The sequence below is a fragment of the Bolinopsis microptera genome, chromosome 2 (assembly GCF_026151205.1).
Source record: "Bolinopsis microptera isolate Bmic1 chromosome 2, MBARI_Bmic_1.0, whole genome shotgun sequence".
NCBI classification, from domain to species: Eukaryota; Metazoa; Ctenophora; class Tentaculata; order Lobata; family Bolinopsidae; genus Bolinopsis; species Bolinopsis microptera.
In genome coordinates, this window is record NC_087073.1 from 14,022,390 (window position 1) to 14,045,007 (window position 22,618).

At 40.2% G+C, this 22,618-nt stretch overlaps 1 protein-coding gene and 1 long non-coding RNA gene across 2 annotated transcripts in view; both read right to left on the reverse strand.

Moving 5' to 3' along the window:
- Positions 1-7,359, reverse strand: part of LOC134826223 (RNA-binding protein 10-like) — a 28,791-nt gene extending 21,432 nt beyond the window's left edge. The window contains exon 1 of the mRNA XM_063838519.1: positions 7,284-7,359. Coding sequence (XP_063694589.1) covers positions 7,284-7,335 — 52 coding nt within the window. The 5' untranslated portion in view covers positions 7,336-7,359. The remainder of the gene's footprint in view (positions 1-7,283) is intronic.
- A 9,404-nt stretch (positions 7,360-16,763) lies between these two features.
- LOC134811948 (uncharacterized) lies at positions 16,764-19,570 on the reverse strand. The gene is made up of 3 exons (XR_010159876.1): positions 19,498-19,570; positions 17,508-17,800; positions 16,764-17,114 (listed from the first exon to the last, which is right to left on the reverse strand). It is a non-coding gene; the product is annotated as an uncharacterized LOC134811948 (long non-coding RNA).
- Positions 19,571-22,618: the final 3,048 nt, after the last annotated feature.

Consider the following 22,618-nt stretch of genomic DNA (forward strand, 5'->3'; position numbering starts at 1 on the left):
TGCAACTCTAGTAATTCCTGTAACAGTCTGTATCATTCCAAAGAGCTTCATTGTTATATCTAACTTTTTATAATCTAGATCAGATAAAGAGTTTTGGTTAACATTAACATCGCCAATCCATATTACTTTCTTACCTTGAAGTTTCATCATACATTCAGTCATATAATCAAGGAAAGTATCTAGGTGACAAAAGTTTTGTGATCTGTAGAAGCAGCAAATGTAAAGATTGGCATCCTTGAGTTGTATCCAGATAGCTTCGATTTTAGAAATATCAGAGTAGGTTATATCTAAAGTGAGTAATTTGTGGTTAACATTTTGGTTGATCAATATACCACACCCTCCTCTTCCTCTATCGTTAGGTCTATCACACCTTATAAAATCAAAGTTTAAGGGGAAGTTAAGTGTACTAGTGTCTATATCAGATTTAAGGTTTGTCTCATTAATTCCAATTATGTCAAGCTTTTCGCGAAATATTAGCTCCTGTAGTTCGAGAGTTTTTGCCAGATTAGTCAGGCCACCCTGTATATTACATAGACCAAGAGAGAGATTATCGTTTATTGAGGTACGAATGTGGTAATAATAAAGTTAAAAGGAGGACAAATCTATACGTTTCTTCTTCAAGCAATTTAAATGAAATTCATGAAATTTAGTTTTATTTCATGCTGATTTGTTTGTGACTCATAATTTAAAATGTGATTCCTTGATAAAAGTATCAAATACTCATTTAACTACAGAACTTTCTACGATCTGAATGGAGAGACTAAGTTTGCTCATTGTGGGATAAATATTTTAAATGTTTCGCCAACCTGGCGATTCCCTTGATATTAAGGTGAACATTATCTATTCCCTTTTTGAAAAATACCTGTTTCCTTACTCCAGTAACTCGGCTGGTAAATAGTCTATTGGTACGTTCCAAATCTATATAATTTAACCCATGGCTAGAGCAGGTGTTAAAAATAAACCTATTTAATTCGTTGATAACTTCATTTTTGTTATAGCTGTTATAACTGTTCCTAGGTAAAATATTTATAACTGAAATTCTTGCTCCAATAAACATTCCCCAAAGTATACTTAGTATTCGATCAATTCCTTCTGTTGCATTTTTTATAGAAATAGAATTGTTACAGACAGAATCTACGTAGTTTGTGCCTGTTAGTATGAAAACACGCTTAACACCCTTTTTATCTAGTTGTTTAAACTCCTCATCTTGTAAGAGCCTATCTAACATTTGAGAAGAGTTTGCTCCAGGGTAGAAGAAAACCTTACCTTTCTGTTTCCTCGAACTTAATAGGGTTCCGTTGAGGTCCCTGAACATACTGCTACTGATGTAGATGGTATCAGTTGGCAGGTCACTTGGGGTCAGTTCAGGTGAAGGAGGCATTACAGTTGACTTGGCTGAACTCTTTACTCTGGAATGGTGGACTTCAAATTCACTTTCTTTATAGGGTACATATCCACTTGCTGGAGAAGGTGATTTTCTCGGTTGACTGCAGACTAAGGTTTTTTTTTAACAAATGTCTCAGACCCATAGCTAGATCTGTGAATTTTAGGCAGACCCACTCGACAGCGGCCAAATTTTGCGCATTATGAGCCCCAAGCCCGATACCCACTTTGCCTCCCAATTATATTATCATCTCGTAACTTCATAATGAAGGTTCCGTTATTCATTAAAGATTAAGTTTTTTCGATTCTGGGCACGTAGCCCGACACGACACGTAGCCGGGGCGAAGCTCCTTTGGTTGGCTAGGGAGGGGGGAAGGCGCAGCCCCCAGAAAATTTTTCAGAAATTATGTGTTTTAGACGACATTTGGCATTAAAGAAATTTGTAGGACAGTAATAATCAGACATTACAATAATACAAAATTGGGGGGCTAGGGGGGCGCAGCCCTGGCCTTCGGAAAATTTTTGAGAAATAGGGTGTTCCAGACGACATTTGTAGGACAGCAATAATCAGACATTACAATAATACAAGGTTGGTGGGCTGGGGGTGCAACCCCCGGAAAATTTTTGAGAAATAGGGTGATTCAGACGACATTTGGCATTAAAGAAATTTGTAGGACAGCAATAATCATACATCAGAATAATATAAAGTTGGTGGGCTAGGGGAGCGAACCCCCAGGAAAATTTTTGAGAATTAGGGTGATTAAAACGGCATTTGGCATTAAAGAAATTTGGGGACAGTAATAATCAGACATCACAATAATATAAAGTTGGGGGGCCGGGGGGGCCGGGGGGCGCAGCCCCCCAGAAAATTTTTGAGAAATAATGTGTTTTAGACGACATTTGGCATTAAAGAAATTTGTAGGACAGTAATAATCAGACATCACAATAATACAAAGTTGGGAGGCTAGGGGGGCGCACCCCCCGGAAAATTTTTGAGAAATAGGGTGATTCAGACGACATTAGGCATTAAAGAAATTTGTAGGACAGTAATAATCAGACATCACAATAATACAAAGTTGGGAGGCTAGGGGGGCGCACCCCCCGGAAAGTTTTTGAGAAATAGGGTGATTCAGACGACATTAGGCATTAAAGAAATTAGTAGGGCAGTAATAATCAGACATCACAATAATATAAAGTTGGTTGGCTAGGGAGGGGGGGGCGCAGCCAATCAGAAATTTTTTGAGAAATTATGTGTTTTAGACGACATTTGACATTAAAGAAATTTGTAGGACAGTAATTATAATCAGACATCACAATAATACAAAGTTGGAGGGCTAGGCAGGCGCAGCCCTGGCCTTTGGAAACTTTTTGAGAAATAGGGTGTTCCAGACGACATTTGTGGGACAGCAATAATCAGACATTACAATAATACAAGGTTGGTGGGCTGGGGGGCGCAGTAATAATCAGACATCACAATAATATAAAGTTGGGGGACTGGGGGGGGGGGCGCAGCCCCCAAGAAAATTTTTAGAAATTATTTGTTTTAGACGACATTAGGCATTAAAGAAATTTGTAGGACGGCGATAATACAAAGTTGGGGGTGCAGCCCCCGGAAAATTTTTGAGAAATAGGGTGTTTCAGACGACATTTGGCATTAGAAATTTGTAATTTCAGACATCACAATAATACAAAGTTGGGGGCTAGGGGGGAACTCAGTACTTGTCACATTGAATGGAATAAGTACATATTGTATAGTGGGATTTGGGAATAATTTACGAAATGCTAAAGTCGATTGCCTGTCGTGTCGTTTAATCAAACAGTCATAAACACAGCCCACTTACCAGGCGACCATGGGGACTAGGGGGCTTATTTGGGGTTTAATTTTATTCCGGGGGTCTTCCCCTTGGCTACGTGTCTGCATTCTAGTTGCCAGACCCACTCTATTAGAGTGCAGACTCAACATTTTGGTTGCCAGACCCACTATTCTAGAGTCCAGACCCACAATTCTGGTTGTCATATCTCCTATATTCTAGTTCATAGACCCCCAATTCTGGTTGACAGAGTGAAGAATTACCATTCTGGTTGCCAGATTCACTCTTCTAGAGAGGAGACCCACTCTTCTAGTAGGTATAGAGTCAAGACCTACTATTCTAAAATGCAGACCCACCATTCTGGTTGCCCGACCCACTCTTCTAACGCAAAGACCTACCATTCTGGTTGCCAGCCCCACTCTTCTAGAGTGTAGACGCACCATTCCGATTGCCAGACCCACTATTCTTGAGTGAAGACCCACCTTTCGGGTTGCCGGACCCACTATTCTAGACTCTAGACTCCAGACGCACAATTCTGGTTGCCATATATCCTATATTCTAGTTTAGACCCCCAATTCTGGTTGACACTTGACAGAGTGTAGACTTACCATTCTGGTTGCCAGACCCACTCTTCTAGAGTGAAGACCCACTATTCTAGAATTTTTACCCACCATTCTTGTTGCCAGACCCACTCTTAGCTAGAGTGAAGACCCACTATTCAAGAATTCTGACCCACCATTCTTGTTTCCAGACCCACTACCCTAAGGTGCAGACCCACTCTTCTAAAGTGTAGACCCACCAGACCTATTATTCTAGAGTGAAGACCCACCATTCGGGTTGTCCAAACCCACAATTCTGGTAGCCATATCTCCTATATTCTAGTTTATAGACCCCCAAATCTGGTTGACAGAGTGTAGACTTACCATTCTGGTTGCCAGGCCCACTCTTCTAGAGTGAAGATCCACTATTCTAGAATGCAGACCCGCAATTCTGGTTGCCAGACCCACTATTCCAGATTGTAGACCCACCTTTCTGGTTTCCAGACTCACCCTTCTAGAGCGAAAATCCACCATTCTGGTTGCCAGACCCACTCTTCTAGAGTGTAGACGTACCATTCTGATTGCCAGACCCACTCTTCAAGGGTGCAGACCCACATTCATGTTGCAAGACCCACTTCTAGATTTCAGACCCACTATTCTAGCTGCCAGACTCACTTATAGATTGCAGACCCACCATTCCAGCTGACAGACCCACTCTTCTCAAGTGCAGACCCACCATTCTGGTTGCCAGACCAACTTCTAGATTGCAGACCCACCATTCCAGCTGCCAGACCCACACTTCTCAAGTGCAGATCTACCACTCTGGTTGTCAGACCCACTCTTTAAGCCTGAAGGGTGCAGACCCACCATTCATGTTGCCAGACCCACGTCTAGATTGGAGATCCACCATTCTAACTGCCAGACCCACTTCTAGATTGCAGACCCACCATTCTAGCTGCCAGACCCACTCTTCTCAAGTGCAGACCCACCACTCTGGTTGTCAGACCCACTCTTCAAGAATGCAAACCCACCATTCTGGTTGCAAGACCCACTTTTAGATCGCAGACCCACCATTCTAGCTGCCAGACCAACTCTTCTCAAGTGTAGACCCACCACCCTGGTTGTCAGACCCACTCTTCAAGGGTGCAGACCCACCACTCTGGTTGTCAGACCCACTCTTCAAGGGTGTACTTACACCCACCATTCTGGTTGCCGGACCCACTTCTAGATTGCAGACCCACCATTCCAGCTGCCAGACCCACTCTTCTCAAGTCCAGACCCACCACTCGGGTTGTCAGACCCACTCTTCAAGGGTGTACGTACACCCACCATTCTGGTTGCCAGACCAACTTCTAGATTGCAGACCCACCATTCCAGCTGCCAGACCCACTCTTCTCAAGTCCAGACCCACCACTCTGGTTGTCAGACCCACTCTTAAAGGGTGCAGACTCACCATTTAGCGGCCAGACCCACGCTTCTCAAGTGCAGACCCACCACTCTGGTTGCCGGACCCACTCTTCTAGAGTGAAGACTCATTATTCTCGAATGCAGATCCACAATTCTGTTGCTAGACCAACTTCTAGATTGCAGACCCACCATTCCAGCCGCCAGACCCACTCTTCTCAAGTGCAGACCCACCATTCTGGTTGTCAGACCCACTCTTCTAGAGTGAAGACTCATTATTCTCGAATGCAGATCCACAATTCTGGTTGCTAGACCAACTTCTAGATTGCAGACCCACCATTCCAGCCGCAAGAACCACTCTTCTCAAGTGCAGACCCACCATTCTGGTTGTCAGACCCACTCTTCAAGGGTGTAGACCCACAATTCTGGTTAACAGACCCACTTCTAGATTGCATACCCACCATTCTAGCTGCCAGATCCACTATTCTCAAGTGCACACCCACCACTCTGGTTGTCAGACCACTCTTTAAGGGTACAGACCCATCATTCTGGTTGCCAGACCCACTTCTAGATTGCAGACCCACCATTCTGGTTGCCAGACCCACTTCTAGATTGCAGACCCACCATTCTAGCGGCCAGACCCACTCTTCTCAAGTGCAGACCCACCACTCTAGGCAACAGGGGTGAATAATATCAACAAATAAAGATTGTTTAATTTTTGCAAAAAATTTCTCGTCATGTGACAACCCTTCCAAACCCCCCTCAACCCCCTACCCCTCCCCCCTAAAAAACTCATCGGATTTTTGCTTCCCGCGAACATGATTTTTTCTGAAAATTTTTGTCAAGCCAGATCTGTAAATCTATCAAATATGTAAAAAAAAAACCTTACTGCAGACAACTGGTTTGATGAGTCTAAAAGTTAAACTGATCCTTTTGTCTGTGCATGATGGATCGGGACATATTTCATGGTTGAATTGATGTTGGGACTTTTTGGACATAATACATACATCTCCATGTTCTAAAATTAGGGAAGTCACCACTTGTCCTGTTTTGATTTCTGTCAGCTGCATCATCCTGGAAGCACCAAGGGACACTGTTACAATGTACGAATTTTCTTCAATAAATTCTTCATTGTCACTATGAGCAGGCATATGTTCCTCTCCAGATTCGTAGAGATTGACCAGAACACTGTTGTAGTTGTATTCTGGGAATAGCTCATCTAGATATGAACATAAACTTGCCATGTAAGATCCCTGGGGGATCTTTTTTGGGTCATGAATTCCTCCACTGTACATATAAGAATGTTCCCCAAAGTAGACTGATTTCCTGTTATGGAAGTGGTGGCTGAACTTTAATTCCTCAAATAAGATCTCGATAGAAAATTTGCTGAATGGTGCCTGTTCAATAAGGTCAACAGGTGTGGTGGCGATATCAGGGATTTCATAGTCTGTACCTAGGTCCGAACTTGACACAGGTGTTAAATCTAATCCTGCATAATATTCACCGCTTCTTGGATTTACTGAGCCAGTGTCTGTAATCTCGCTGGTTGAAATGTCTATGTTGTTAGAAATAATTGATGGAGGTGCTTCTACATAGCCATTATCATCAATTAACAAAAATGATTCTGGTACCTCACATTCCTTGTCATACTGAATGTTACTGTTGCTGGAGTCCGTTTGCACTGACACATCGAAACACTTGAATTGAGCAATTGATTGGTTTCCACTCTGTGGCGAAATAGTTTCATTAATCTCTGCTATTGTTTGTGAGGTCTGAACAATCTCCTCTAAAATGAACACTTTACGCTCCAGAAACTTCACACGAGTTTCAAGATCTGAACAGTTTGTACATTTTTGATCACATTCCATCAATAATTTACCGAAAAATGTTTCCAATGAATCGTTCATGATGTTGAGTCGGTTGTAGATAAATAGATTGATTGAAGTCGATTGAAGTCGATTGAAGTCGATTGAAGTTGATTGAAGTTGATTGAATAGATTTGATACCTCCAATTACATTACATTTTTGTCATGTTGGTCATACCTCAAATTATTTGTTATATAGTAGTGTTGAAAGTATTACTACTTAAGTAAGCTGGCAAGATGATGTAATTAAGTTATGTTAATTTATTCAACATTATTCTTACCTTGTTGTGCAGAGTATTCATTATCGTAGTCTCGGACATCCATTCGTGACATACTTTGTGGTCCTTGACTGCAATGTAAATGATTAGTGTCTTTATCCGACGGAATTCGAGATTACAGTAAGTTGTGTTATTTTACCAAAATACAGTCAAATCTTCAGTGGTCGACCGGGATCGAAATTTTGTCCCGGCCGGTACCGGGCTGGGATTACCTCCATCCCGGCCGGGACCGGTACCGGGATGAAAATGAAAACCCGGCCAGTACCGGGATCAGCGTCATACCGGCCGGTACCGGGATTTTTCCAATATTTCTCCGTTACTCCGTTAGAATGAAAAAATATTAAATAAAACCTTAAAGGACAAACTGAAATATGTTTATATATACGTCAAAACTGACACAGAACTCTCACTCACGATAATTAAGTCATAAGTCATATTTCTAGCATTAAAGTCAGAAAGAAGTCCATTACTCGTAAACGAAAATCTAAAATCGAGGTCATGAAACCCATGATTATTTTAAATCTAGATTGACTCCAGTCTCCATTGTTCAATGATTTCATCAAAATGTTTTAGGAAAATGTTTACAGATTTGCGAATTTTGGACTCAAATTTACGTTTAAAAAACGGAATTTATTTTGGAAAAATACTGGCTAAAATCCCGGCTAAAACCAAAATCCCGGCCGGTACCGGTACCGGTACAAAATCGCCAAATACCGGCCGGTATCCCGGTCGAGCTCTGCAAATCTTATCAAACAATAATGACACAAAAGTCATCACACGTAACGTCATCATAAATGTTTCTACAAATTTAAATAAGTTGCTAGGTTCAAAGACCCAGTAAAAATCTAAGTAATTAATATTATGCTTTCCACAACTATAAAACGTTTATAAAACGTTTTTTTTAGAAACTTGGTGATTGAGCCTAAGATATTCATCATGATTTGCTTAATTGGTTCCATCAATTCTCCTTAGTGCTTCATTCGAAACATTCCAAAAATAACAAGCATTTAGATAACTTTTAGAAGTCATCTCTTTCTCTTTCTCTTTTTCTTTCTCTTTCTCTTACTCTTTCTTCTAATTGACCTTTAAAACTTACAGCTGTCTCAGAGATTTTGACATCCAGAGGGAGTTTTTTATAGTATGGTCGAACTCCCTCTGGAAGAAAAGAACTGTGGAGATTTTTATTATGAGTAGAGTACCACTCTTACAACATCTACTGTTTGACACCAGATTCAGACCAGGTCTGCTCATTCCGAACAAACCCACTCCATAATCTGCCAAATCAAATCAAATCAAATAATAATTACACAAACATCATCACACGTCATCATAAATATTTCTACAAAAATATAGAACTTAAACTAAAATTCTAGGTTCAAAGACCCAGTAAAAATCTACTTAACATACTTTCCACTACTATATAAGTTTATGAAACGTTTCTTAGCAACAAAAACTGCTTATCATTTGAAAGTTTTGATAAGATCCCCGTAAAATTTTGTTTTCCTTAGTGCCAGGATTATTCTTTAAATACCGACACACTGGGTAATCCAAAAATATCTGCATGCACATTGCATTGTTGCATGTTGCACAAAAATGCCACAGGACAAATGAAGGGACACCCAACCCATACAACAGATACACCTTGCAGCAAGTCTAGACCAAAGTGGCTCTTGTTAGCAAAGCGTACACCACCGAAAAAGGGGGCTGGGAGCATGGGTAGACTGTGATCGGAATTTTGTCCCGGCGGGACCGGGATTTTCACGATATTTCTATGTTGAAATGGAACATTTTAAACAACCTTTGTATTAAGGGTCCATTGACCAATCTAATAAGTACTAACTACAAGTTCATTCATGATAGGGTTTCGATTTTCATTTCGATTCTTAACAGTCGTTTCATTTGTCAAAGTAATAAAATATGAATTTGAAGCTAAATATCCAGCTAATATCCCGGCCAAAACGGTAATTCCGGCCGGGACCGGGACAAAAACCGGGACAAAAACGGTCGAGCTCTGACTGGGACTCCCCCAAGCTGCACTGGTTTGTGTCAAATCTAAAATATAGACAAGCAGTAAATATGCAAAATAAGATAAATAAAGAAATAAAAACTAAAATACAATTTTTCGACGACTCACTTTCATTAAGCAATCTAAATATGTATTCCTTATGGGTTTAACGGCCAAATTTAGCAAAAAGCTAAATTCGTAAAGAAGCATAAGTCCAGCTCTGCAGCCAACAGTGGCGGATGCAGAACTCTAATTTTACCATTTTAATGTTTATTCATTTTAATTGATGACCCACAACAACATCAGAGACACATTAGAAAATCTCCTTCGTGAGGTATGTCATGATGTGAAAGTCGAACCCCAGCTACAGAAGGTAAATGAGGGTGACTGCCTCAACCCCAAGACTATAACAGGTGACCAAGCTCGGCTCGACGTATCTGCTAGAGGAGTTTGGACTCCATTTGATAAGACCTTTCTTGACATAAGGGTTTCACACCCCAATTGCTTATCAAACAGGACCAAAACTCTTCAAGAAGTATACAAAGAGAACGAAAAGGAGAAGAAGGATGGGTACTTGGAGAGAGTGTTGAACGTAGAGAAGGCCACTTTCACCCCAGCCGTATTTCTCACAACTGGAGGCATGTCCAAAGAATGTAAGCGGTTTCTAAATAGAGTGGCAGACCTCATCGCAGTATTGCGATGTGGTAAGACATGTAAGGACAATAATAAGATTCGCTATGTTAAGAACCACACTCATAGCTCTACGAGGGTACAGAGGACAGCAAATGGACAGCAAATATGAGACATCACTATCAGAAGTCTCTTGTAACCTCATCCCTGCCCCTATGATGGAGTAGATGTGTATATATCTGATTGTTGATATTTCATATTATATAATTATATTGGTAGCAGTGGACAATTTCCGGTACCTCTGTATTGTGCTCTGCCGATTGCAACACTTGAATTACTTTATTGTATATATACTGTTTGACATTTTCTACTTTTAATTGATTGAATTATATTTTAGAGGATGTTTAACACACAAAGTTAAAATATTATGTACACGAATGTTCGATAAATTGTATCGGACGGAGATTCCTTACATGGTTTGACATATTTTATACCTAGAACAAACACATAATATAGCAATGGCCAATTGGCTGACTATAAGGTCATGGCCTGAACAAACAATTTTATTAAATAGTCAAGTGATGCTAAAGCAGAGCACAAATGTGTAATAAGTTAATAGATTAAAAACTGATTCATGTGATGCATTACGCAGAGCACAGATAAAAATACTGATTCAATGATTAAAATTATAGCTGTGAGTGTCAATAAATTACTGTGTCATAAAAAAGGAACGATGTACACGTGATCTGAGATACCAATATCTCAATATCAAAAGGATAGTGTCTAGAAACATTCATAGTCCATGGTGGCAGGTATCAAGTTAAACGAAGTTACACTGACTGGCAATGTATACGATTGCCGTCTCCCTCTCTCACCCCTGACCGCTATCAGGACCCGTGCTCCTGAGGATTGAGAATCTAATCCTGGTGCGCATGTAACACATAATAGCCGCATAGTCTTCTCCTCTTTTCTGGGATAGTTTTTCAGCGAGTCTCTTGTGGTATCTTGTGGCTTGTGGACCCCATCCACCATTTGTTGAGTATATAAGTGGGGTAAAGGTGCCTTTTTCCACCTGGATGATTCTGTTGTTGTACTTTTTCATTTTCCTCATTTCATGAGCTTTATAGATCTGTTCCATACCTTTTTTGTCATATGTCATGTGGGTGAGTTGGGATGGGTAACACAGACATCAAAGAATGTTCGTTCAAATGTGCTCCAGAGACCTCGTGAGGATACATCAGGTGCAGCTCTATCATCATTGGTACCAACAATTTCTTCATTATCAAGGGGTATCAATGCTGGCTCAGTCACTACATCTCTGCATACTTCACGCTGCAGCTCTGCATTTAGATCGCGGATGTTGTTGTGTCTCATAGAAACATAGCCACCTTCCTTGCATATGTGTGATTCACATTATTTATCTCTCCACAAGCACAGTGAAATGGGGTGTTAGGGATCTCCCAACCATAACGCAAGTACAGAGCATCACGGAACTCAATCTTGTTCAGGGAGTAGCCAAATCTCTTCAATGGAAGTGCAGTAAGCCAACATCCTGAACCTTTCTCTTTGATGAACTGGAGAGATCTCTTTAGGTTGGGATCTCTTACACTGTCCTCTATTGATTTGCTAACCGTAAATAAGTGTTTCTCCTTGATTGCCTTGAGACTCTTTATAGTGTCATTTTGAATTGACATGTTGTAATGTTCAAGGGTGTTTTGCTGGTTGATAATCAGGTCTGTGAGGTCTTTTGTGATGGTGACTGAGGCTGTGAATTCTCTATTGCAGTTTTCAACTGGGTTGGAGATACCTAGGCCACCATGTCTGACTGGCAATGCAAATATGGAGCGGTCCAAGTCTGATACGTTCTTACCCAAGATTGCTGGAATAAAATCTGTTCTGATGCAATCCTCCAACGGTTGAAACAAGTGACTTATACCCGGGATGGTCCTCTGAATGAACGTCCACCGGTGACAAATTCCCTTAGTATATGCAGTCAAAGCAGCTTGGGGCTCCTCAACAGCAATTGATGACAACAGCTTGATGTCCTGACACCAAATATGGACTTTATCTGAGACATATTTGTTCTTAAAAGCTTCGCTGCCAATTGCTGCACCCAAATGGCGTTCTCCTTCAGACTCAATTTTAATACCAGTGCCTGAGAATACTTTCTGCGCAAGATCTAGGTCCTTGCTATTCTTCACAATCAGGACGGTCTTACTGGCTTTTGGGTAATATCCATACTTTGGTCCTTGCTCCAACAGCGTATCCCACCATATCTTAATACCTTCAATCTTTCCACCAGCACTACTGTCGTCTGCATACCAAGACTGTTTGCAAAAACTGGGCTTGGAGGCTGTGGCTAGGTCATCTACTAGAGGCTTGATCCCTAACGCATAGAATGCCATTGCTGCTACATCTCCCTGAGTTGAACCTTCCTCAGACTTTAGTTGGTAGTGGTCCTCGGTAGTATTAATGATCAGGTCTGCTGGCTTTTGGTAGTGGTTCTTTAGATACTGATAGAGCGGAGGACAGATCTCATGAACATTGTGAAGGGCTGCTTCTCTATTAAGACGATTGAACGCATTATCAGCGTCAACCTGTAGTATTGCTTCAGTGTCACTGTCTTCCCAGATCTGTCTCATTGCATGAATGGAAGCCTCTATTCCTGATTTGAGCCCTGCACAGGTCTGCAGTGGGCCAGCAGCATATATTGTATATCAGTTTTGAAAGACATTATAACTGCTTTTCCAATGATTCTGCGCAATATCTCGCCGATTCCAATTGGTCTTACACCAGGTTTCCCGTTCTTATCCTGGCCTTTATCAAGAGGGATTAATCTGCATGCAGTGAACTCTTTCAGACAGCTATGATGGATATCTTCTCTACAAAGGCGCCTTGCAACTATTGCTATAGACTCAGCAAGTGTCCCTGATGCTTTGCCAAATGATTTGCTGCAGATGATATGCTTCCACAAATCTGAGTCCGTTAGTGTTGGGCCGCCTGATCCATCCAAATATAAACAAGCCCTCTTGACAGTCTCTGCGTCAATCCTCTCAAATATCACTTCCTGAGGTGGAGGAGTACTGTGAGGGTGCAGAACAACTGGATCTGCTTTAACAGCTGGAGGGTGTTTCTCCCCAAGGACCTGTTTAATGTTTGCTGTTAGGCTGTGAACTCCTAAGGTGTCATTGGGACTGTCAACAAATTTGGTGGCTTGTTTAACTTTCCCAAGAAGCATTAGTCGGCAGAAACTCTTCTTCCTGGATTCCTCGCTGATTTTTTGTTGCTAGAACAAACTGACAAAGACAACAAACTGACAAAGACAACAGAACACCGGTATTAAAGAGGAAATACTAGAAAACAAAAAAGCTGTCAAACCAAACCTACATTTGTACAAGCTGGGTGGATGGTATGGTAGTAGTTTATATTGCTAAAGTAGATCAGAACGCTCGATTTTTTTCCCTACTCTTGCCGAAGGCAAAAAGATCGTAGGGAATAAGTAATCGGGTTTGGATATACAGGGTGGCCCATAAGTGACTACCCACACGCAACCTCTTAATAACTCACGTAAATCGTCTCCAAATTGCACCAAAATTTTAGAGATTATAGATATGGGTCAAACTTAGATTTCCTGAAAGTTTCGTAAGCCACGCCCAATTACAGTGGGCGTGGCGTGACACTCCCTCTTTTTCACTATCGTCTTCATAAAATGAGAACGCTTTAAGCTAAGAACTCAAAATTTTTTGCACACATTTGGCTTGATAATTGAAAACTTTTCCAAAAGTTTCAAGTTCATTGGTTTAAATATGGCTGAGTTATGACCATTTTAAAATCCATCGGATATGTGATCCGAGCACTCAGTCAGTGATGTTTGCACTCAATTAGTGATCTCGTCACCCAATCTGATCAAGAGTAAGGCGTTAGCGTGTATTAATGAGGTTCATTAGGCTTTGATTGGATACCGATGATGACTTTGCTAGAAAGGGAAACACAAATTTTTAGGATAAAAACCAGATCGTGACTTTTCAGGAAAAGCCGTTCTCTCCACCACTTCATCCGGTCTAGTAGAGCCCCAGTGAATTGCATTCTGGGAGTTGACATATCCGTTTATATGGCCTTGTCGCTGTACCAGATTTCGTCCTCAAAGTAGGGATCCACATTCTGCTTGGACAGGAATGTGTTGGCGAAATCTATCCTCGATTGGAAATCACGGTCCAAAAGTTTGTGTTTCTTTGTGATTCGGTAGGCATGGTTAGAAAGGTCTTGCTTTAGGATTCGCTGAAGGGTTGTTCTGCTGATGTCTAAGGCAGGAGCTCGTTTCCGGGTGCCAATCTTAGGTGTGTCCATCACGTCACCAACAACCATCATGATGTTTTCTACAGTCCTCGCAGTTCGTCTTCTGCCGACTCTTCGCCGATCGTGTGCAGAAAACGTAAACTTGATCTTGTGATGAATGTCAAAGCAGCTTTTCCGGCAAGGGGGTGGTCGGTTGAATTTCATCTGAAATTGTCGTTTAATCTGAGGGTAGAACTCCCCATTTTCTTTCTTCAAGTAGACGAACAATCGTCGTTCTGCAGTAAAGGGAGGATAGTGAACCATTTTCGATGATTCAATGGATGGTTCATTCCTTTTTATTGATTGTAAGGAACCTGTGACTAGCAGGGCTAACAAGCCCTGAAATGGTGACACCACCATAAATTCGTGTGATAGCGTTTTAGGTGCTGTCAGCTGTATAGGCCGGCCCATAAGCAGGCTGCAACCAATCAAGCGGTGCATGTGAGCCAAACAGGCCATTAACCAAGTGACGAGATCACTGACTGAGTGCTCGGATCACGTATCCGATGAGTTTTGAAATGGTCATAACTTAGCCATATTTTAACCAATGAACTTGAAACTTTGGGAAAGGTTTTCAATTATCAAGCCAAATGTGTGCAAAAAATTTTGAGTTCTTAGCTTAAAGCGTTCTCATTTTATGAAGACAATAGTGAAAAAGAGGGAGTGTCACGCCACGCCCACTGTAATTGGGCGTGGCTTACGAAACTTTCAGGAAATCTAAGTTTGACCCATATCTATAATCTCTAAAATTTTGGTGCAATTTGGAGACGATTTACGTGAGTTATTAAGAGGTTGCGTGTGGGTAGTCACTTATGGGCCACCCTGTATGAGGTGGCCCGATGGACCTGCGATGATGACAAAAGTCTGCTCCTTCGAAATATAGACCACTCCCTTATAATTAAGTGTATAGGAAGCGTCTGTTATGCTGCGCGCGACGCTAGCCGTGTGTTAATTAATTACAGTGAAATTCCTCCTTCGCAAAGTTATTTTCCGCAATTTTCTGGATTCATTTATAATTATTGTTGATGCGCGGCGCTGCATCGGTCAAATAAATCGTCAATTTTTACCATGCACGAATCCCACTCATTTATAAAAAAACATAGTTTTAGTATGTAAATATGGTGCACTTTTTTCCAGTCACACTTTACACTCAAAAGAATTAATGGTACAAGTACATGGTAGGGAAAATTGATCGTGCGTGGTTTAACCGCGGCGAAATTCTTGTTAAATGATATTTTATAATTTTTGCGCGGCGCTCATTTCTAAACACCGCGGTCAATGAATTATTCCAACAAGGATTTTGTTGCTACATGTTGTATTGTGTATACCTCCCTCGTGCACGCGAGAAAAACCGGCCTTGCCGTTTGCGGCCGGCCTTTTGCGATCAAAAGGGGTTACAGCGTGTGTCAAGATTTTTAGTAAAGGAAAATAGACGTTACACTTTAGATTAATAAAAGAAAAAATACCATGCAATAAAGTGAAACAAATTATTTAGTGAAACAAATTTAAAATTTTATAATTTACTTTACAATCATAATATAATAATATTGATAAGCCTCCGTTTTGAAAGTTTTAAATTTTAATAAATTCACATTTCTATTTAAAATTCAATTTTATGTATAAGTCAATAACTGGCCGCCAAAGCCGCGCATTCTTGAAAACAGGATTAACTTGTTTATAGTTATACGACAACGTAAATTTAAAACTATCCGTGGTTTTTTTTTAAATAAATAAATAATAATTTTACCTAAGTCTAAAGCCAGCATTGTAAAATTTACTATTAAATCATATATGATTAATATATCGTCATCTTTAAATATGTACAATGCATGATGCAACAATTCATTAATCTGTAAACACGCGTACTCCAGCCACTCCACGCATCAATTGTTATGTTTAATAAATAAAATGAAGATATTATGTAAAAATAAATATTTAGTAATATAAGGCATACTGCATACTAAAAAATTGAATCACGTCGTGACCCCCATTGTCGTTTTACTAAGTTTAATTTACAATTTAGCGTTTAAATTGGGTGGCGATTACGTTATTCCCTCTTGAGGGAATGCTACGCATGTTGTTGGCTGTCAGACTTTGGACAAGGATATGTTCTCGCGCCGTACGTTTATAGTAAAGCATGTTGGTACAATTTGGTACAGAAAGTCAAACTCTTTACTTAGACTTTATGCTAGAAGTCGTTTACATATTACGTAATCATCCGAGGGGAGGGAGTTTCCAAAATATGTGAACGACTGCTTGTACGTTTATAATAGTTAAATGCACACAGTTCTGTGAAACCTAAACTTCTAAAAGCTTTAAAAGTTTTTACTTAAGAGTCAAAAATATGAATTGAACCTTAAATGCATATAAAAATTGCTAAAAACGTAATAAACGTATAAAAGTGGTAAAAACGTAGTAAACGTATAAAAAAGTATTATAAAAATTTCTGTACTTATAAAGAATATTAATACGTGGTACTTTTTTATTCATTAAGATCAAATTTTTCCCTTGGTCGGTAGCATTTAGCAACTACACATGTTCATATTCAAACACCATAATTTAACCGGTGGTAACAGGCTGGCTGACAGTTTCATATCACTGGGAGCACTCTCCCGTCTCCGCCTTATTAGTCTTAAAAGTGCTGGGAATTCTGCCAGCTTTTAAGAAGTCTTGAACAAGGTAACAAAGTTCAGGTAACCAATTTTTCTTGATCACGTGACAATTTAGAATAAATAAACGTGTGGGATGTTCGTCGGAAAAGTTCCAGAAACGCAGTCTTGACTCGGTTCGGTTCTTGGTCGTCGGTTCTTCTGATGTTGTTCTTAATTGGCTTCTTTCGTTCTCAGTTGATTTGCAGTCATCTCCTGAAACGATTTTACATATCATTCAATTTGCAAAAGTAAGGGCTGCTCTCGAAAATCTCAAAATTCCAGCATCAAACTCCCATTTAGCTTTAAAAAGACACAAATAATTAAAGAATAATTCGACAATGAAGATTATTAGCATAAGCTATGAGCTATCTAGATTTTATAATTCTATGTAGATTGTAGAATCCAAACGATATTAGGAGAGGACAATATGTTCACTTCGGTCAAAGTCTTGAAATTTGTATTTCAAATGCATACTGCACTGTGTTTTAAAAGATTTCAATTGACCTTTATAAAACTTTAAGTACGTGATATTGTCTAGTCATTGACAACTGATTGCTCAATTATAGAAAACCTTACAGTTACAATGTGCAAATTATAGACAATTACCCCAACGCTTGCGAGCATCGAATTAATGATTGATGTGCACTTAGACAGCTCAGCTTCTGATTTAGAGCCTCCTGACTCGCGTAACTCAGGGACCAGATTCATTGAAATCTGTTTGCTCATAGCAAGCAATCTTAGGGCCAAAATCTCATGTTGGGGTAAGGGGGCTGGCTCGACAGAATTGTCCAGTCCTGTGTTTTCAACGTCAAACTCGATGGGCAGGTCATCCTTTGGCAGGTCATGATCGTTTGGAAGATTTATTTCGAAAACATCTGCTGAATTCTGTGCAGTTATTCCTGAAAAAGATACATAAGTATAAGTAATAACTTGACAATTCTTTCAGAAAATATGATTCATTAAAATATTGCCGGATTTAATTTATTCTCATTTTTGTCGGGGAACACCTTTTTATAGTAATTAGTTGATTAGTGATTAGCTACTAACTACCGTAACTATAAATCATAAGGATAATTCGGGTTCGGATCAGGAGGCAGTGCTCCCAAGGAGGCATACTCCCTCATTCCTATGGAACCTGGTAGTCGATAATCTCCTTGCTTGTACAGCTATGAAAGATAACCAAGTTACCTGCAGGTATTTGCAGATGATGTGGGCCCTCTACGAAAGGAAATGATTTATATATCATCTGGGACAGAATATGCAAAACTATCAACACGATAGAGAAACAGTGTAAAACTCAAATAGCCATGTTCACCTGGGATGGAAAGCCGAGAGATCTATCAATACCAACCATGATTGATTCTGGAATGGCACTTAACATAACAACTCCTAGTGCAAACAACACTGAATTTGAATACCGAGACGATTACTTGTTACACAGATGGGTCAAGCAAAGACTCAGGAAGTGGGACTGGCTATATCATTACCACTGACAACATTAATAGCACTCTAGAGGAAAGACCGCTCCTGCAATTTTATCTATAATCGTTGCACATAAAAACCACAAAAATTACTCTATATAATTGATGAATGTTTATAGATGAAAATTGTACATTCAAAGGCCTGTATGCCCATATTTGGACATTATGCCAAATAATCGGCTTTTTATGGAGCTGGAAATCGTTCCCTTTGAAGTTTTGACTATTCCGACATGAATTGACACCAAAAAATTACCCCGTTGTTAACATGGCCCCAAATTATCTATTGATTGAGAATTTCAAATACGGAAATTTCGATTCGTGCAAAGATTTTGTGATTGGTCTTCTAGTAATTTGCCCTTTGTGGGACAAGTGTCCAACAGATTCCAAATACGTTTTATAGTACTATTAGAAATAGGTGAAGACTTACTAGTTGGAGAGTTGATAGAATATCAGATATTTAATAAATGTAAGCCTTCTGTATATTATGTGGAGCTTGATTGAAGTTATAACCCTTACTTATTATTCGTGTTTATAGCAATCTTCCCAATTTACAGTTTTTACAGACCATTTATTGAACACCCGATTTTATGCGTTTAACATCTTTTGATCTACCAAGTCAAATATCGACTCAAAGTCAAATTATCACCTTGCCCGAGGGAAATTGCGTTTTATCACATATTCAGCCATCATTGATAAAAATACCACAATCTTTCGTAAGCTCTCCAATATCCACCTTGAAGCTGCATTTTATATCATTGAATTACACAATATAAACTAAAGCATGTTTTAGTGTAGACTTTTTGTCACAGCAAGACTGCAACCTATAGTAACAACTATAAACAGAACCCCCAATGTCTGCTAACAATTTTTCACTAACTTATAACACCACGCCTCAATTCAACCGCCAATTTCCTCCATCTTCTACACATAGATGTCTCCGGCAACCCTTTACAGGGTTGCCACACCCCAGTGGCAGGCAAAGCATCCTTATGCTGTCCTGCTGTGGACCATATAGGTTATGGTCAGCCTTTCTATAAACATTCAAGATTTTTAAAATATAGTTCAAACTGTCGATCGAAATTTTGGTGGAGATATTGATACACTTTAACACTTACCAACTTCCATGTCCTTGTTAAAATAGGGCAGGTTCTGGTAGCCGGTCGGCAGGTCCTTCCATTTTATACTGCCTTCCTCTAAAAGGAAGAAGAAGTGCCGGCAAGGTAGCCGGGTAGCATAAAAGCTTCTACAGCTACAACAGGGCACGCTAACATCAATTTTGTGGTAGATGTCTTCGAAGCCACTACTGATCATGAACACTGACCCATCATTTCGCAGGATTTTTCTCGTTGTTGTCAGCCCTGTAAAATAGTACATATTGTTTCAATCTCACATGAAAGATCTTGAGAACTTGAGTTTTTCTTCTTCTGGTCAGCGTCCTAACTGTCTAATGTCTAATAGCCTTCAGATAAGATTGTTCATTGTGCAATTTCTACTCAACTGGACATTATGTACTATGTCCAGTGGACATAGTACAAAGAAAAGTCTGGATACAAAGATGTTGCGTATGGTGTTGTCATCTTATGGAAGGATAAGGTAAGACATTTTTTGAGAGAATTTTTATTTATTACTGCATCAGATACAGGGTCGATTAAAACAAAACTATTTGTAAAATTTTACTAAATTTTTACCTTTTTCTTCTTTCAACTTCTCTTTGTACTTGCTATCCAAACATTTCTCCTCTTTCCACCGCTTCTGGAACAGGATCGGCCGGTCAGTGAGGTAATCAGGAACATCTGAGTTCAACCTTTTTAGGTTTGCTGACATGGAGACATTGCTGGTCACATAATATTTTTCTCTCTCCGGCAAATATCGCAGCAGTAAAACCTGTTTATGACAGGGGTTAGTCGTGACCAATAGTTGAATTCATCCAGTGACAACATGCTCGACCGGCGGTACCGCGACAATTGACCCCCCGACAATTGACCCCCGACAATTGACCCCCGACAATTGACCCCCCCCCCCCGACAATTGACTTATTGACCCCCGACAATTGACCCCCTATGTAATTACACCGGGGTCAATTGTTTAGGGTTTAGTACAAAAATTGACCCCCGACAATTAACTCCCTGACAATTGACACCCGACAATTGACCCCCTATGTTATTACACTGGGGTCAATTGTCGCGAAATCTAGGGCTTAGTACGGCAATTGACCCCCCCCCCCCCCCGACAATTGACCCCCGACAATTGACCCCATGACAAATGACCCCCATGTACAATTACACTGGGTTTAATTGATCGGGTTAGGGTTAGGGTTAGGGTTAGGGTTAGGGTCAAGATCAGGGTTAGGGTTAGGGTTAGGGTTAGGATTAGGGTTAGGGTTAGGGTTAGGGTTAGGGTTAGGGTTAGGGTTAGGGTTAGGGTTAGGGTTAGAATTAGAGTGAGGGTTAGGGTTAGGGTTAGGGTTAGGGTTAGGGTTAGGGTTAGGGTTAGGGTTAGGGTTAGGGTTAGGGTTAGGGTTAGGGTTAGGGTTAGGGTTAGGGTTAGGGTTAGGGTTAGGGTTAGGGTTAGGGTTAGGGTTAGGGCCGGGTTAGGGTCAATTGATCGGGTTAGGGTTAGGGTTAGGGTTAGGGTTAGGGTTAGGGTTAGGGTTAGGGTTAGGGTTAGGGTTATGGTTAGGGTTAGGCTTAGGGTTAGGGTTAGGGTTAGGGTTAGGGTTAGGGTTAGGGTTAGGGTTAGGGTTAGGGTTAGGGTTAGGGTTAGGGTTAGGACCGGGTTAGGGTCAATTGATCGGGTTAGGGTTAGGGTTAGGGTTAGGGTTAGGGTTAGGGTTAGGGTTAGGGTTAGGGTTAGGGTTAGAGTTAGGGTAAGTGTAAGACCCAAAAGTCGGTTCAAGAAAGAGCCGACAGTTGGTATTATCTCACAGTGTTAGTCAAAACATCTTACACAATTATATAAAGGTTCCATCTAATCGAGACATGATTAGAATCTGACTACGCCTGGTAAGCATTAGTAAGCATACTTACGGCCGAAGCCGGCAACATGTAGTCAGAGTGGAAGAGTGGTGACGTAACATAATGTCACAAGGTTCGGTAAGTCCCCACCAAATGTTAACCTTGTGTGTTGGTACCAGTAACTACACCGTTGTTATATGAAAGGTAGTAATGAATCGTATCAAGTCATACAGTATCAAGTCATACGCTTATATACAGCAAAGCCCTGGGAAATACATAGTTAATGATATAAAGCAACTTAACAATCTTACCCCTTTCAAACAATGAACAAAAGCTTAGGATAAAAATCGAGGTGATAGTAATAATTTAAATAGTCAATATAAAACTTCATTTATAAAGTAAAGGTGAGATGAAACTCTGGGGGTTCATATAAAACAACGAATGAGATCTAACAATAGACCCATTAAAAACACCGGGGGTAAAATCTATCAAATACACGATAAATTAATTATCGAAATCTTAAAACTCCAGTATCCAAAACTTCAAGTATTAAATTTGTCGGTGCCCCAGCTTTGGTGAATACGTTTGCAACTTGCAGTTTATTAGATATCCAATGAACATCAATATTATCTAATTTAACAGTTTCTTTTAAACATTCTATTTCATGCCTAAGTCTCTTATCCTCATTCAGTTTATTACTAACAATGGAATCACACAAAGTTTGACTATCAACATAACATTCAATTTTAATATCCTCAATGTTGAGTAGCTGTGATGTCATTCTGCGAAGGAAGATGCAGGAGTCAATTGCTTCAAGGAGTGCATAGGTTTCTGCAAACAAGGTGCTTCTTACAATTCGCTTTAACTTCTTTGAGCACCATATCAAAGGAGTGGCAAACTGGCTATCATCCGACTTAATGAACACTACATATCCACCCTGTGAAGCTCCATTGTAGAGGTTTTTGTGTGAGGCATCACTAAAGAGGATAAACTTCAGATTTTTCAGATTCCCAAGTGAGTGATGTTTGATACAGACATGCTTTCTCTTTAGCCTTTCTATGACCTGATTACAGTCATGAAAGTCCTTCACAGTGGCATCTTTGATACCTGTGCTGGTGACACAAACCTGAAAAGACACATCAGGCCTAGAGTGGTTGGATACCCAAAGGATCTGGCCCAGCTTAGACTTAAGAGTATTCTTCTCATCACTGGAGAGGTCCCTGGTTTTAAGGGCGCCACCTGGTATATCAATGGGACAAAGCTTTTCAATATACTTCTTCTG